This window comes from Petromyzon marinus, chromosome 7, assembly GCF_048934315.1.
Source record: "Petromyzon marinus isolate PM22_M1 ecotype Great Lakes invasive population chromosome 7, UKy_Petmar_22M1.pri1.0, whole genome shotgun sequence".
Lineage (NCBI taxonomy): Eukaryota > Metazoa > Chordata > Hyperoartia > Petromyzontiformes > Petromyzontidae > Petromyzon > Petromyzon marinus.
Genome location: NC_133673.1, coordinates 12299368 through 12315952, shown reverse-complemented (window position 1 = coordinate 12315952; position 16585 = coordinate 12299368). Strand labels below are relative to the sequence as shown.

The 16585-nt window shown below is 49.0% G+C and overlaps 1 protein-coding gene across 6 annotated transcripts in view; it reads right to left on the bottom strand.

Moving 5' to 3' along the window:
* LOC116940104 (SH3 and multiple ankyrin repeat domains protein 3-like) overlaps positions 1-16585 on the bottom strand; it is a 176511-nt gene that overhangs the window by 66917 nt on the left and 93009 nt on the right. For all 6 annotated transcript variants that reach the window (XM_076065400.1, XM_076065399.1, XM_032949437.2 and 3 more), the window contains 2 exons: positions 11916-12029; positions 9936-10002 (listed from right to left, as the gene is read on the bottom strand). In XM_076065400.1, coding sequence (XP_075921515.1) covers positions 9936-10002; positions 11916-12029 — 181 coding nt within the window. The remainder of the gene's footprint in view (positions 1-9935; positions 10003-11915; positions 12030-16585) is intronic.

Sequence of the window (16585 nt, the reverse complement as noted above, 5' to 3'; positions counted from 1 at the left end):
CCAGGTGAAGGGAGGGGTTCAGGTGAGGTGAGGGGTCCAGGTGAAGGGAGGGGTCCAGGTGAAGGGAGGGGTCCAGGTGAAGGGAGGGGTCCAGGTGAAGGGAGGGGTCCAGGTGAGGTGAGGGGTCCAGGTGAAGGGAGGGGTCCAGGTGAAGGGAGGGGTCCAGGTGAGGTGAGGGGTCCAGGTGAAGGGAGGGGTCCAGGTGAAGGGAGGAGTCCAGGTGAAGGGAGGGGTCCAGGTAAGGTGAGGGGTCCAGGTGAGGTGAGGGGTCCAGGTGAAGGGAGGGGTCCAGGTGAAGGGAGGGGTCCAGGTGAAGGGAGGGGTGCAGGTGAGGTGAGGGGTCCAGGTGAAGGGAGGGGTCCAGGTGAAGGAAGGGGTCCAGGTGAAGGGAGGGGTCCAGGTGAAAGGAGGGGTCCAGGTGAGGTGAGGGGTCCAGGTGAAGGGAGGGGTCCAGGTGAAGGGAGGGGTCCAGGTGAGGTGAGGGGTCCAGGTGAAGGGAGGGGTCCAGGTGAAGGGAGGGGTGCAGGTGAGGTGAGGGGTCCAGGTGAAGGGAGGGGTCCAGGTGAAGGGAGGGGTCCAGGTGAAAGGAGGGGTCCAGGTGAAGGGAGGGGTCCAGGTGAAGGGAGGAGTCCAGGTAAAGGGAGGAGTCCAGGTGGACATGGGGGAGGTGGGGGGGGGAACAACACAAAAAGGTGAACTGGTTAAAAATTTTGTACAGGCAACACCAAAGTTGGCCAATGATTGAGAACGTACAGACACACGGTAAAAATAACAATGCTATTTTGACCATACCTGCAATTCTGTGAATTACAAGCAGTGGCAATGGTTTAAAGATAATTAAACAAACGCGATTGCGAGCTGATTTGATGACGATTGTTGAAATGGTCGACGAAGGAATGCTCAGACAATGATGGCGAGAATTTGTCGCTCTCGCCTTCTTGCATCAAGCCAGCCCCCTAAATGTGGGGGGCTCGATGGCAACGTAAATGCCACGGTGATGTAACGATGCGCCATGATGACATCGTTACAATGTCAAAACAAGCAGTTTACATGCTCATGTAAAACCGTGCGCGCCACTAAAGTGTTGTTCCCCGGCTGCGTGACAGCAAAACAAAAAACACAAGCTGTTAACCCGAAGGTTACGCACAAACCACCCCTGGATGTGCCCGATCCCGTCGTAGCTAAGCAAGGTTCGGCCTAGTTCGCGCTTGGATGGGGAGACTACTTGGGAATACGACATATATACTAGGGCTCGGGTTTTGAGGTAGGCACGAGAAGGCAGCACAGCAGTGGATTGTTGAACAGATCTGGGTGATGCTTTCATACTCTTTGGTTCTTTCGGTAAAGTCACGTAGATGGAAATTTAAAAGAAATGCTGTCATGTTGCTCGCTGACATGTACATGGGCTTTCTCTGGCCACTCATGAACATTGAATTAGCCAGAGCGTAACCATCGCAGGACCCCTCATGAACAAAAATGTCTCGACCTAGCAGAGAAGCTTTCCTGGATAAATAGAGGGCATTATCGTAATCCGAGCAAGAGCGTGTCGACATTCTCAAGCCTAGTGAGTTGATGGTCTCAGCCAGGTTACCAGCAGTTGCACAAGAATCCCATGTTCAATTTCGTTCCACCTCTAATTTGGCGAAATTCCATGTCTGAGATAAAAAAAAATGGCTGCCAAGGTGACGAAGCACATTCTCGCATGCGGAGCGAGCGGGAAGGGCTGGCCTGTTACTCTGCCTGTGGACCAGGCGGGTCGCTTGCAGCAGGGAACTCAGGGGTAGCTCTGTGAGATCCGCTTCTCGGGGGCCGCTCTCCAACACGAAAAGCTGCGCTGCCCTGCGATCGGGCACTCTGTCTCGTGACGAGCGACGCCAATTGCACAATCGAGGTGCAATTGAGAAAAAAAAACGACGAGAACTAGAGGGAACAACAAAAATACAACGAGCGTGTCGACCAGGGGAGGCTGGAGATTGACAAAATGTCATCGTGGAAGCGGCCCTGGTAGCCACGTGCCGAACAGCAACGCCGGGCACTCGCTATGCTACGATAACCATTGAATCATCGCCGTTGCTTTATCTCCCCTGACTGTAAGTCTTCTTTATGGCGCGTCCTGCAGAGGTTGTTAGTTTTTATTTACTTTTTTTTCATTTCTCTAGCCGCTTTATGCACCTCTCGCTCACCATCCGTGTCAGCGCCTCGCCCCCCCCCCCCCGTGCTGTTGCTGACAGCCTGTCCCAACAGGCTCCCTCGTCAGCTACATTGAAATTAATCACCGATTTTATTATTCTGTTCTCATTATTTTGCCTCTTTCCAAATGTTATTACAATCGTGCTATTGGTGATATGTAGCCGGATTGAGTGACCATCTGGGTCTCTCACAGAGCAGTGTGTATCGCCCCACGGTTAGAAAATGGCCCACAGAAAGGGTTATCAGTGAACTACTCCTGACCTTTTTAAAATTAACTCCTTAGGGAGTGCGTGCTTTCTCACACATCCTATTGTGGTGAAATGTTTTGTTTGTGTGGTAAACGTTGACATTTTTCAACTCTCTGAGCTCTGGAATTTAGTTAATTTTAGTATAGAGAAAACGAACTGAATATGATCGGCTTTAATTGCAGCTAAATTGTGTTCCAGGATGAGATCATCAGCTCGCTACGCTTGAGAGCCTCTGCTTAATCATGTATGACTAACCGGATTCAAACTCAGCATCTCCGTGGTGCCGGATCATTGCCCCTTGACCCTTGTAACCACCCAGCTTCTCCGAGTCTCTTAAGACTCATTCTCAGAATGTTTTCTGTTTGGGATAATTTTCCCGGTTCCGTATCTGTATAAATAGAGAGTAGCTGGAGCACCTGCAAGAACATCCCAAGCACACACACAAGGACAGCACTAATACCCTGCACTGATGAAGTGAGAAAATAGCAAAATTGCTGTACTGCCCTCCTGCAAACAACCACTACAGACATGGTAGGTGGGTTTGTCCATAACCTGCCAGTCCCCGCGCATGCGTGATGCACTCACCCTGTCTTCAAGTTACCGAATTATTGGAAGCGCCACCACACCTCGTCAATATTTTAGGATTATAAAATGGGAAACGGCGCCTGCAACCACCACCGTCTGCCACTCGGGGAGACGGCGGTTGTTGTTGTTGTCGTCGTTATTTCCATCATCACCACGTGATCGAGGCCTGTCCGAGAGATATTTACCAACCATCGAGTGAAGTCAGAGGGTGTAACCTCCAGTCACATGCCAAATTAATTTAATTTTCATGGTAATAAGCATTTGGATGAACAATCTTGGCCCAGATGGGAGGAGCGGAGGCATTTCATTAGAGGCAAAATTACGTTTGCGTATTTCATATTTTCCTCGTGACACTAACGAGGCTGCACCCACCGTAGCTGCTGTGGCCTGATGCGATGGCAATCTTAGTTTTCGACAGATTGCGTGACGATTGAATTCATGTAAAAGAAACTGACGACGACTGAAAAAACCGAAGTAAAGAAGAGAGAGAAAAAACGACTATCACAAGGGCACTTTAGGGTTGTTCTTTAACATGAGCATTGAGTAAAGTAAAAAAACTAAAAGTATTTTTTATTTTACCAAGTAAGGCCCACTGAGCTATATAGCTCCTTTTCAGAAGCTTATCATCACGTGGACATGTATAGCATCCAAATACTCTGAACGACGGGTTTCTAAATTTGGAGGGGGGAAAACGGAGGACCCGGAGAAAAATTCATGTAACCACAGGGAGAGAGACATGCAAACTCAAAATATACAGGCGTCAGGGTTGAGATCGAACCCACGATCTCCTGTACACCAGGTGAGGTAGTTAACGTCTCGGCGAGTGTGCCTGCATAAATTTGCGGACTGAAATTTCACGTAAAAAAGCGCAAAGACCCTCCAATACATTGTGAGAAGGTGCGCGGAATAAACGCACGCCCAGTTTGAGACTTCACCGAAATAATGAACCTGCTAAATAAATAAACAGACCCTGACCGACCGGAATCTGAAAATGGCACGGTAAAGTTTAAAGAAGAATAGTTATTTTTTAAAAATTATCCTCAATCGGATTACTCCGGATAAAGAACGTCCAATAAATAAATGAGGCAGTGGGAGTTGTTTTAATGATTCCGTTTTTTTTTTAAATAAGGATACATATTAATGGCGTGTGGGGTGGTGGTGGGTTTGTGGTGGAGGGAGGGATGGAGGTCGTGCAGGGAGGGAGAGTGCCGTGGGTGTGTGGCGGAGGGAGAGAGGGAGAGATGCACGCAGCGGGCCTGCTGCAGGGGCAGCTGTGAGTGGAAGCAGCGGCTGACGGCGGTTGACGGCGTGGTGCAGAGTAATGACGTGACCGTGCGGCCCCCATAACGTGCATGAATAAGCAATCACGAGAACTGTTTCACTCCAGTGCCTGCAAAATGCTCGGGTGTCCTTCCGTCTCGTTCGCGGAGAAAACAAACGCCTTGTTACTCGTCCCCGCTTCTCTCTCTTTCTTTCCCGCTTTCTCGTAAGCTCCCAATAAAAAAAAACAACGCAAAAATTCCGCTGGATCTAAAATATTTCTTTCTCGCGGATTCTCGAGAGGGCCGCGTGTCCCGCGCTGTGGGCCCGCTGACCAGCGCTCGATTCCATGGCGAACGTTTGAATCGGCCCTGGAGTAAACTTCCTTCCACCCACCTGTACCGTCCACCATGGGAAGTGAAGTAATCCAGCTGTGGATTGGCAAAGGGCTGCGCAAGGTTGTTCTATTTTTTATATTCTGGATTTTTTTTTAACAATACTATCGTCATTTAATTTCAATACCAAAAAAAATCACTATTTTAATCTCCATTTTTAATATTTATGTGCCTGAGGAATATTTGTGGGCGTTTATTGGTGTCATCTTTGCCAGCTCTAAGGCCGCTATGCTCTCTGAAAAAATGCTCTCTGAATAAATGCTCTCTGCTGGGCCACGCTGATTTCTGGCCTGTCTTCAAAAGTGGCTCCTTGCCAGTCAACCGAGAGCTCGCTATAACCTGATGGCGCTGTAAGATCTCACTTACAGGCACTCTTAAAAAGATGCCTGCGTGTATAATGATTCAATATGCTACAATGCAATTAATCGGTGTGGCCGAGATGATTTGTATAAGGATGTGCAGCCCCTCTGTAACTCTGCTGCTGGATGAGAGCTGGCGACCAGATCACCCCATCTGGGATGTGAGAGCACAGAAGTACAGTACAGCATATTCTTGGTTCTTTCGGTAAAGTCACGTAGAAGGAAACAATAAAATAATAAAAATATAAAACAATAATTATAATTTTGTTTCCCTTCTACGTGACTTTACCGAAAGAACCAAGAATATGAATCCCTGCAGTCACGAAAACTTTAAATCAAAATTTACAGTACAGCAATTAACTTATCTGTGCTGTCCTGTGCTGCCCACAATTAGCCCCACATCCTATAAGACCTGTTATTTATGGCGGTCGCCAATGCAGCCACTACCCTTGCTCAACCCCTGCTGAGCATCTGAACTGTGACGAGAATGGGGCGCTCTCCGAGTGATTCGGTCAAAAAAATGACGATACACCGGCAATAATAACAAATCATGAGCATTATACAAGGAACGTCTTATACTTTGTGCGCGCGTGCTCTAAAAGAAACACGAAGCACGGCTTTGGTTCATCCTTCCGCGGCTCCGCTCGATGCCAGCCTCCTCAGAAGAGCACGAGATGAGCAGAGTTGGAAACCATTTCCATTTCAAAGCCAGGAAGGAGCTCAATCGCTGTCGCTGACGCAAACCCAATCCGATGACGACTTTGCACTTCTTTCTCACTGCACCCCCTCCCCCGCTGGCGGATTTAAATACACGTACACATTGTCCTTTTGTTGTTGTACTCCTCCACGCTCCCTCCCTCACCCTCCTTCCTCTTTGCCCGCAGCGTCCCGCGCGCTATTTATGGGCGATTATGCGTGCACCGCGTGGCTAAATACGGCACGAGATCTCCGTGGGTGGCGATTAACGGATGCGCTTCCTGCGGCTATTGCGGGCACAAGAGGGGCGCGCGCTGTCTTGGCCTGAACACGGCCCCGCAAGCCGCCGCGTGTTACGCCGCGCGATGCCCTTCGTCGCCGTGCCACATTTATTATTCCGTTCGTTTGTCGCGGAGAACTTTGCCCAAACTAATCGCGGTGGCCTCGTGGCCGTTATTCATTTGAGCGCCGATAGCTCGGGGCTGCGACGCGGGCAACTGAGAGCAGGAACGAGAGCGCGGACGATTAGAACTCGCTTCTTAAAAATCGTTACAGGTCATACAGCAACCTGGGGGTGGGGGGGGGGGAGGTGATTGGGAGGGAGTTGCAAAGCTGGCATCAAGGGAGCACTATCAAAGTGCACAGGGTTACAGGAACCCAATTGTTACCTTTGACAATAAAATTCGTCTAATTATTAATATAAGAACATGGGAAAAAGATGTCATGGAAGGGAATACCAAATCCAGCATCAGACAGCTCTGACGATACGACACCAGATCCCGAGTAAATGTGGAACCACGTGTTAACATTGACCCAACGTTGCATGCTTGCTCAGTAAAGAATTTCCAGAGTTCTTGAATGGATTCAGGTTATAAGAAACTGGGGAAAAGCAGTGACGGGAGAAAGTTCCAAAGTCTAAGCGAGCAAGGAAAAGATGAGGACAAGTCCGAATCGGAATCTTTATTTATCCTGGAGAAATCCGATGAGCTACGAAGCCCTTGTTCACAGATGACCAGTTGGGGCGGGTCAAAAGTTATGCTCTGGGCTACAACAGCATAGTGTTCTCGGCTTCTCAGAGGTTCACACCTCTTTCCCACACCCCAAGGTGTACGAAGTCAACGGTTCGATTCCTGGTAACGTATGCAGGGTTTAACCAAAGCACAACACTCGGCACATTCGCCAACGGCACTGCCTTATGTGCTGTGAAGGGGAGGGAGGGGAGAGGGCATTGCACGAAACGTCACCTATTACAACACCTTAATATGACCGCTTCACACAAGCATGCCTTCTTGCTCTCAATTCGTGTCCATTAAAGGCTCCCATTTTATGATTTGAGAATGTGAGCTCTTGCCTGTGGTACGGTCCAGATAACTTGAGAGGGGATCCACAAATGAATAGTAAAAATGTTTTAAAAAAACACAGCGGTCCCCCGTGTCGACATGGCACGGCCCTGCGCAATAAATAAATAAATAGCTATTCAACCAAACAAATTGAGCGGTGAATTGAATTTCTGCCAAGTGCTCTACAGTGAATCTCCCATTGGGTAGCGGAGTGCACGCAGTGAATTTCTCCACTGCTGTCATCATCATTAACGCCGCCTTTTAAATCGACAATACAAAACATGCAATAAGCTAACCCATTAAGTACGTAAAGATTCACTGATTAAAATTGAGTCTTACGCTTAATGGTACAAGCCATCGGAGTCTTGCATATCAGAAGACATTATTTACAATTAAAGCTCATTATAGTATTTGACAATGTATGTTCAACCTAATGGAACAAACTAGACAGAATACATTACAGAGACAACAGAAATGAACTAAACAAACGCATCTTGAAGCATAATCCTGCATCGTGACAATTCAAAGAATGCCAGGAAGGGAAAAATCATTAAACGCCATTGCTTCCTATCCAGCTCAAATTCGTGAGGTTCTACCATAGGCATTCTGATGAAGCTACGACTAACGATCACCCACAGTATTTCCGCTGTCCATTTCGCAATCCGGGTGGAGCGGTGGCGCAGCGGTTACAGGACACTGCGCGATATGAACCACGTCACATGAGTCCGGTTCTTGCCTGCAGCTGCACATCAGTGGCAAGTAATATCCGAACCAATTCTGGGCCAACATCTCCTTCACCAACCCGCACCCGCACGAAGCACCAGTATTGGTAGCAGTATGGTTGGTCAAACAACCATCAAGACCGACACAGCATGGATAGGGGCCTTACAATCCAGTGCTTGTATTGACGAACGGCTGTAAATGATAATCGTAGTTTTACGCTTGTGAGGTTGTGCAATAGTCATTGAGATGGATTCACACAACAGCAGTCCCGATTTTCATCCCCCCCCCCCCACACAGTATGTCCATGGGCGCAGCCCTGCTCAGAGCCCCCCAGTACTCGTCTTCAAACAACCTGGAGGCAAAGCCAACGCTCGGGGGGGGGGGGCGGGGGCATGAGAGTGGCGAGAGAACCAATCAGAGTCCAGGATGAAAATGGCCAAATTTATTATAGAGCTTTCGACAAACGCAAAAAAAACACAAACATCTACTGCCACTATATATTTTTTTACCAGGTAAGGCACACTGAGCTATATAGCTCTTTTTCAGAAGCGACCTGGCTATCACAAACGATAGCTCGACGACCTGGCTTATCACGTGCAAATTTTATCGCAGCCAAAAACTCTAAACGCATGCTTCTAATCGTGGAGGGGAAAACCGGAGGACCCGGAGAAAAATCCATGCAACCATGGGGAGAACACGCAAACTCCAATTATAGAGGCATCAGGGTCGTGATCAAACCCTTGACTACCTGCATACCGGGCGAGGTAGTTAACATCTCGCCACCGCGGCGGCTATGCAAATCTCACTCGCGTATGCTCAGCCGTCGGGGATTATCAAGCGCAGGGAAGACTTACGCAACGGCGAGCCTGCTCTTGACTCAGCAATTAAAGCTGTTGCTGCAGCCAAGAGATGAAGCGAGATTGGGGGGGGGGGGTAGTGAGGGGTTGTCTGGCTTCGGACTTTATTTTCTTTGGGGGACATTCACGCCTCGCTGTTGGTGCCTCTTGCTATGCAGATCAGTGCCGTGCTGAATCGTGCCGGGGCCATCACTCGTAATGCTGGTCACTAACTCCACGAATGGTAGACAAGAGGCAAAGTAGGCCGTATAGTCTGTTGGGGCAAATTCGGTTAGCGAGCACCTATTAAGGCCAGCATGGTGCACAAGGCGGTGTGTGCGCATGTGTGCGTGTGTGGGCAAACTCTTAAGGGGAGCGGTAGTTGCGTGGTTTAGCGCACTGTACAGCATTGGTGATGAATATCTGAACGAGTCCTGGGCCTCCCCTAGGTTGACTGAGCCTTAAATGGGCAACCTAACCTAGTGCGGTGTTTAATCACCAGAAATGGGAAGACAACGGCGGCCGGCCGTGGTGCTGGCTACTCACCTCCTTGCGTCCCATGCCAGCGTTAATAGGCGCCCGCTGGCAGCACTTGCCCCAAGAGTCTGTTAAAGGCTACACGGGGGATCTTTGTCTTTTTTATCTTTGTGCAAACTCACCCTTGAGTGCCCAGCTCACCCCACAACAACAAAACACGACCGGTGATAATTGATGATCGTTAACCCTCCCACTTTAGGGAATCGTTGCCACTCAGCTCCACGGATTTAAACTTTCATACACGCTTTAATACGTTAATAATAACGATGAGGTACACGGAGGAGTTCATTAGTGCGGAGGCATCCTCTCGCCCAACGTGTATTTTACACGGACAAAATTCTGCGCGAGGATACATTTGTTTACAAGCGAGCAGGTCAAACATTGCATCAAAGAGGAAGGAAATACCTTCACCACCACTGACATTAACATCCACCGCCTTACGCAATGAAAATTAGAAAAAAACGCTTAACGTTTTCACGGTGTTGGTGGCTCTTTTCTCTGCTCCTACTACACATACTGCCACCCTGCTGTAAGTCTGTAAGTTAACAGGGCGGTGTTTGCTTATCATGCCAGGGGCTGCTATCAATGCCACTCCCAACACAATCCCTGGCGCTTTATTCAAGAGTGTTTGCAGAGCACGTCGGCTGCCTCCGTTCGCCCGACTCGGTGGAACACCACGAACCTTCGCCAACATTTACGGGGACCTCTCCATCAACCCACGCACAAAGGTCACTCCCTAATCACAAACGCCGAAACCTCTACTCACCTGGACTTCCGAAGCCCGTCAAACGAGCTGACCGTGTGGTGTTTCAGCAGTCGCTTGGTTCTGTCTTCTGCAAAACGAAAAGGAAAGAAAAAACACTTCAATTGAAAGACGAATCCACTGTGCCATGAGGATAACCTCCTTGCAAGTAAATAATAAATGGAAGCCGGGGGGCACTGCCCCGGGGAAAGGAAGGGAGCCTGTGTGCCGCTACCGATCGCGAGCCGGGTAATCGGGGCCACGGGCTGCGAGAGGCTCTGGCCGTGATTTGCTGGCCCCAACGACGCACGCTGCACGTGGCTCATGCGCGGCAGCGGGCGCCGAGCGGACAAACGTTTACGCGCGCGCGCGATAGTTCTCGAGAAGGTAAACCTCTGCCCTCGTGGGAGACGCTCGATGGCGGGACGTGCAACCGAATGCGCTTCTCCCGACCGGGTAGGCTGCTTTGCAAGAAGCAGTCTGTAAATACACCCAATCCCCTCCCCCCCCCCCACTCCTTGCGTTTCATGCGATCGCGCGTGCACGCACGCATGCTTTCTCACCCCCACATCGGCTCCCGCCGCACGTGGACACCCCCTTGGCCCCTTGCTGCTAGTCTCCCGTACTCCAGCTTCCAGCCCTGAACCTCAAAGTGCCACCCCCCCCCCCCCCCCGACAACCCTTTTCCTCCGTGGAGTCCCGTTTCCCTCGCCTCAACACTTGCAGGCGCACGATTTCGCGCGCTTGCCTGCACGCCCGCCGGCATTGTTGGCAGTGTTTGCAAACGCCGAATTAAAAGCGTGTTACGATAGCAGCTCTGCCGCCAGTCCCAGCAACCGTGCCCAGGAGAGAATGAAAGCTGCCAAATTGAAGGCAGTGGGAGGGGGGGGGATGAGCAGAAAAGAATGGTCGCCCAGAACCAGAGTGGGGTGGAGCAAGCCTGGACGGAATAAAAAAAATGGAAATCGTCCAGAATTCACACGAAGCTGAAAAGTGTCTGCATGCCTGTTAACCCCTTATCAGTGCTGCCTACCTTCTTCCAGACCAATTCAGACCTTTTTGGTCACCCCGTGCCCCTTATAAATCACAACGTTCATCCCACAAAGTCCCGTCACAAGGGAGAAACACAAACAAAAAGAAAAAAAATGTTGTGCCCGCATTGAAACGACTGTGCGCCCATATGGACCTGAAAACTCAATTTCCCTGTACAAGAATCCGGGTAAACCGCATGGGTTGACAGGTATGTGTCTGCTGTAAACCGGTGCTCTGGCTGAACGTTCACGAACTTGGCCAAGACACAGGTGGGCAAAAGCGAGGTCTGTGCCGCCGCACGGCTGTCACTGGAGCGCCGTTTTTAATGTGCTTGTTGTGTAGCCGAGTGCAGGGAACACGTTGGTTATACGAGGACACAATTCAAAGGGACAGTTTTTTTGCGCGCCGTGCGAAACGTTGTTTGCTGCAACCCGCAGAAATGCTGGACCTACCGTAGCCACAAACAACAATGGACCTAACACCAAGGCATGTTCCGTGTCCCTTAGAGTTTCACGTCGTGCCTTCCTGTGGCTCTGTCCATCGCTCAAAAACTGGGAGCAGAGGTTGTGTGTGCGTGTGTTTTTTTTTAAAGCTGTGTGTCTCACATGGCCTCCAATACACATAAAATAATGACGTAAAATGTGGCCCTGCACTTAATTTGTGCTTGTTAAATATTCATTTGACCGGCATGCATCAAAACATTGCCCTCGCGTGCAGAGTGGCTGCGAAAAGTGCTGCCCTCTACTCTGTGCACCAGAGGTCAACTTGAAGAAGCAATCTTGGAGGTAGATCTGTGACATCCGCTTCCACGGGCCGTTCTCTAACACGAAGGGTTGCGCTGCTGTGCGAGAAATGCCAACGGGTGGTTCATCTCGCGACAAGCCGCCGCCAGCACAACCACGATAAAAGCAATTAGAGCAAATGATGACGACAACAACAGCAGCAGCAGCAGCAGGAGAGGTTGCGTCTCACCGTGTACCGCTTGTGTTTGTCTCAGCTGCACCTCCCGCACGCAATGGCTCGGGAACCACCCTCGCCTGCCTTCAGAGATGCCCTCCCACATGCCCGCCTCCCCGACTGTAAGCACTGCCAGGGAAAGAGGGAAGCGCATGATAATCAACAATAATAATATAATAATTTCGAACATTTGGGGGTTCGCGACTCAAGGTTATCACGAGCACGCAGTGTTTCATATTCCGTGGCTTCCAGTTGGGGGCGAATTCGCCGTGTGGTTCAATTCCAATTAAGTAATTTTGTCATTTTTTTAACAAGTTTGGCAACTTTTGACCGTGACACCTGCACAGACGGCGTCACGGGATCTTTAATGTCCACTTCGAAGCAGGCGGTGTTTATTCACAGTTAATACACCTACAGCGTTAACCTGGATGGACGCTGGGTTGGAACCTCTGGAATTTTATCATTACTTTAAAACCGCGTTTTTGTGTTACGTTTGTTGTCCTTCCCCTGCACCTCCAATTAGCACGGCTGGCTACGTACGGTGTGAAAGAAGTTCAACATACATACATAAGAGGCGATCGCGCGACTACTTGGGAAAGATCACACCAACATTGCGAAACACAACCGGTCCACAATGTTTAGCACACCCCATGGCAGCTTTTACTTTGCACAACTAGTCGATTTGATTTTATAACTTGGGGCAGGGTGGTGGAGCAATGGCTTAGCGCGCTTGCGCTATCCACCCAGTGGCACGTTCCCAATTCCCGGCCACCGCTAGCGTCAGTCGTCATATCTGAGCCGGTTCTAGGTACCCCTTCCTTCATCAACCCCCACCGACAAGTGGAGTGAAATATGCTCAAACAATCCGTTGTGGCCACCACAGGACAGTAAGGATGACTTCATCCGGTATGAGCTGTATCGCTGGCTGTATATGTTTTTTTTAAGGACTGAGTAACTTGAACCATTAATTCAGCAATAAAACAGAGTTGTTCATTCTTCTAAATCAAACCCGAATTCCTATGCTTCCTCAAAACCGTCCTCGCATTCTCGGGGCATTAGAGGCCCAAAAACGAAACACGCGATACGCGCACATACACGATGTGATTTTCTTTTTTTTTTTACAGCCTCTTAAATATTTAATGGAAAACACCCAAACCACTTTGTTAATATTCCGTTACAAACGGCTCAAATGCGCTTCCGAGATGCGCTCGCCATCGGCAAAGCCCACCAGGGGGGGGGGGGGGGTTTGTCGGTCTTGAGCGAATTTAAAAAAAAGACCGTGAAATAAAGGAGGGCCCCCCCCCCCGAGTCTCTGGAGGTGAACGTCGCGTGCCCTGTGCCAAAGCAATGAACCCGGCGCCAGGTTCAAATCCCTGGCTGCCTCCCGAGATAAAGCCAGGTTCTCGTGTGTGGCGAGTTTGATGGTGTCAGGGCGGTCACCAAAGGCGGCAAGAAGTGAATAAAAAAAGAAAAGCCAAAAAAAACCGCTCAACTGAATGAAATTTGGCACTTGATTCAGTACAGCCCAACTCTGACGACTTGGAATGAATACCTCGTGTGTATATATATATCTGCATACACGTGCACAACATCCAGTGGCCGTCTCTTAGCCACACAAAAACACCCCGGGTGTATATGGACTCCCACAACACGCACAGGAGCTGTGCCCCTGTCCGCACAGCATATGAAAAAGGGCCACCCAAAGGATTCCGGGACAGGAGGGCAGCCAATAGCATTGCATTCAGTGGTCGAGTTATATATTTATATATTTCCTCGAATGATTCACTACGGCATATAATAGGGTTCTCCCCATTAGAAGTCACTTTTTGTTGGCTCCTTTGGGGCCATTTCGTTTCATGCTGCAAGGCTCTTGCTGCCCATAGGGGCTATTTAGTATCCTAATTACTTCTTTGCTCGATATTCTGGTGGCAATAGGACGATGGGGAAGTACTTAGCGTGCGAATAATAATAAACAATGCGACTTAAAGCCCATCCAAATGTGTAAAAGATCAAAATCGATCCTTACAAAAGACAACATTTAAAAAAAAATCCTACATTGCATTTCATCTGTGACCAAATCACCCTCAAATGGCACCCGATCTCATGAGATCTCGGAAGTCAAGCAGAGTTGAACCTGAACAGTGATGTCACGTGTGATCACCGTGCATTACAGCTTGTTATGGGTTGCAGGGCGATGTGGTGAGCATGAGAGAGGGCAGTGCATCAACATCCGTTGTTGTACTGTACTGCTATGCAGTACTCCCACGTCTATGCTCCCTGCTTTGTCGACGCACCAATGAACGTCGACCCCTAAAACTTTAGGAAAAAGCGACCAAATCGCGTGGGCAAGAATTCACATTTATACGCTTGTACTTGTATGTTATGACGGCTTACGTTATCACTGCGGCCACTGGAGGTGCTACCACCATTCGCAGCAATTAAAAAAAAACACAATTATTGAATCAAATCATGACCCTGAACAGGAACAATTTGTGCTGGTGGCCCAGAACGTTGAATCACCCAACCTTGTACGGGAAAATTGTACTCCGGTTTGCAATTTTAGACTGTTACGTTACTGTACTGTCACTTCAAGATGTTTTCTTTGTTCGTGTTTTTGTTTTTTCGTTTGTTGCGGTTGCACCCGATTCAAGAGCCGAATGGCTCACAGGGCTATACCAAAATAAATAAACTGGAAATAAACTGAAACCGTGCAATGCAGTAATTTGTACGTATACAAGTGGGCATGAAGCGCCAGATGTTTGCCCCGGCAGTTCGGCGTTTCATCTGAGGTTACGGTTCAATCTTAACAAACAGCCGACATCCCTTTGTGAGTCCGCTCCCGGATGAAGGCCCTCCCCATGCTGTTATGCTCACAGGCGTTGCGTGGCCACGGTTCACCGTGCTGGTCAGTGCGGGTTGATGTTGTTGTAGGTTCGGGGAATCGTTTGGCTGGCACGGCCCGTTGAAGCTAAGCAGCTCCTTTCACAAGGACGATCGCACCCCAAGACCGGTTTCAGGTATCACCTCGTCCACCGGTGTTCACCATGGGTGAAAGGGTGACTATGGTCAAAGTGTGCAGAGCGCAAAAGAAAAAGGCACTGTGCCACTGCTCCCTCCGGGTCTTAGGCTTTGCTTGCTGTAAAATACAATGCTCCTGCTCCCTGTGACAATTAAGCAGAGCAACAATTAAAATAAAGGTCCTCTCTTTTACCTTTTTATCACTGCGTAGAGGTTATTTATCATTTGCACACGTGCATTAATGAGTTCAAGTGATCTGCGTAAAACTTTTTTGTGTATTTTAAATGATGAAAATAAAAATATCAAGAATAATTGTATCATCCTTGGTTTGTTAACCAAAATAGGCTCTGTGCAGGGAAAAATCCTGCCAATTAGCCGCAATGAATAGGGCATTTGGAGCTGGGTAATTGCAATGATTGTAATTTAATGCAAAAAATATGCCAAGATTAAATGATAATTGTCCGTAATGTATTGCGAGTGCCATTTGCAGTAATAGCTTTGACCCCCATATGTACCTTTTCAATTCTAATTTTCAATTTTCTCGTCACTTTTCCAATGCGATGGCAAACGAGGAATGGCATTTTTTGGGGAGGAAACCGGGAACACATTCCCCGGGAAAGATTAGTTCAAAAACGCCGACACACCCGGCAAACCCACGCACACACCCACACGCCTGCACACGCACTATTATTAAGGCCGTGTTGTTTTTTTTATGTTCTGGGTGGGGGGTTCATCACGGGCGGCCGTGATCAACTCTCGACAAAAACGTTCTGGGAGTGAACCGGCGATGCGCAATTTTTTTTTTGTGCCGCAGCATCGGCATGGAGGGGGGCCTTGCCGACGCATCTGCTTTGGCACAACGGTCCGAACCCGCAGAATCAGAGAGGTTTTTATTTGTTTTTGGCCCACGGTTATTTTCCAAGAAAAATCCAAACCAGACAGGATTCCCCCTTTCTGCGTGTCTGCAAAATAAAGCGGAATGTTCGGCAGGTTTCAAAACAGCAATGTCGAGGCAGCTGCAGTGGCAAAAAAAACGGCTGTTGATAAATATCGTCCCTGTCGGAAAATAAATTCAGAATTGGATAAATCCTTGATCACTAATTCGGTCAATAAAGTCATATGTACCGGTCTATTTGCAAACAACAAAAGCTAACACCTCAAAAGAAGCCTGCTTGGAACGTCCAAAACTGTAAATATATTTATTTATTCATGCACATGCCAGTTATTTAATTATCAAATGCTCGCATCTCCCTCTCGCCCAACTCGCATCCCCGCTCAGTGAGTGCAAAATTCCCTGGAGCAGTCATTAAAGTGCGTGACACTGCTGTCAGTACTTCCTGCAACTGCTCTGGGGAGACTGCCTCACTCCAAGGAGCAGTAAACCACCATGCGAACTCCGGTCATCCTCGCAGCGGCTTTTGGCTATACAGTCGAACAAAGACGGTCACCTCATCGCTCGCTTTCAGATGTGCTTCTGCGGCCGTCTGGAACGCTCTTCCTACTGATAAGAGGAAGCCACTGGAGCTGTGCACCTTTAAACCTTGATTGAAAACTCATTTCCTTAGAACTGCTTTTCGTTGTCCTTCCCCCCCCCCGCACCACCATTAGCACGGTTGGCTACGTACGGTGCGAAAGAAGTCCAACGTACGGTACACACACACACGCAC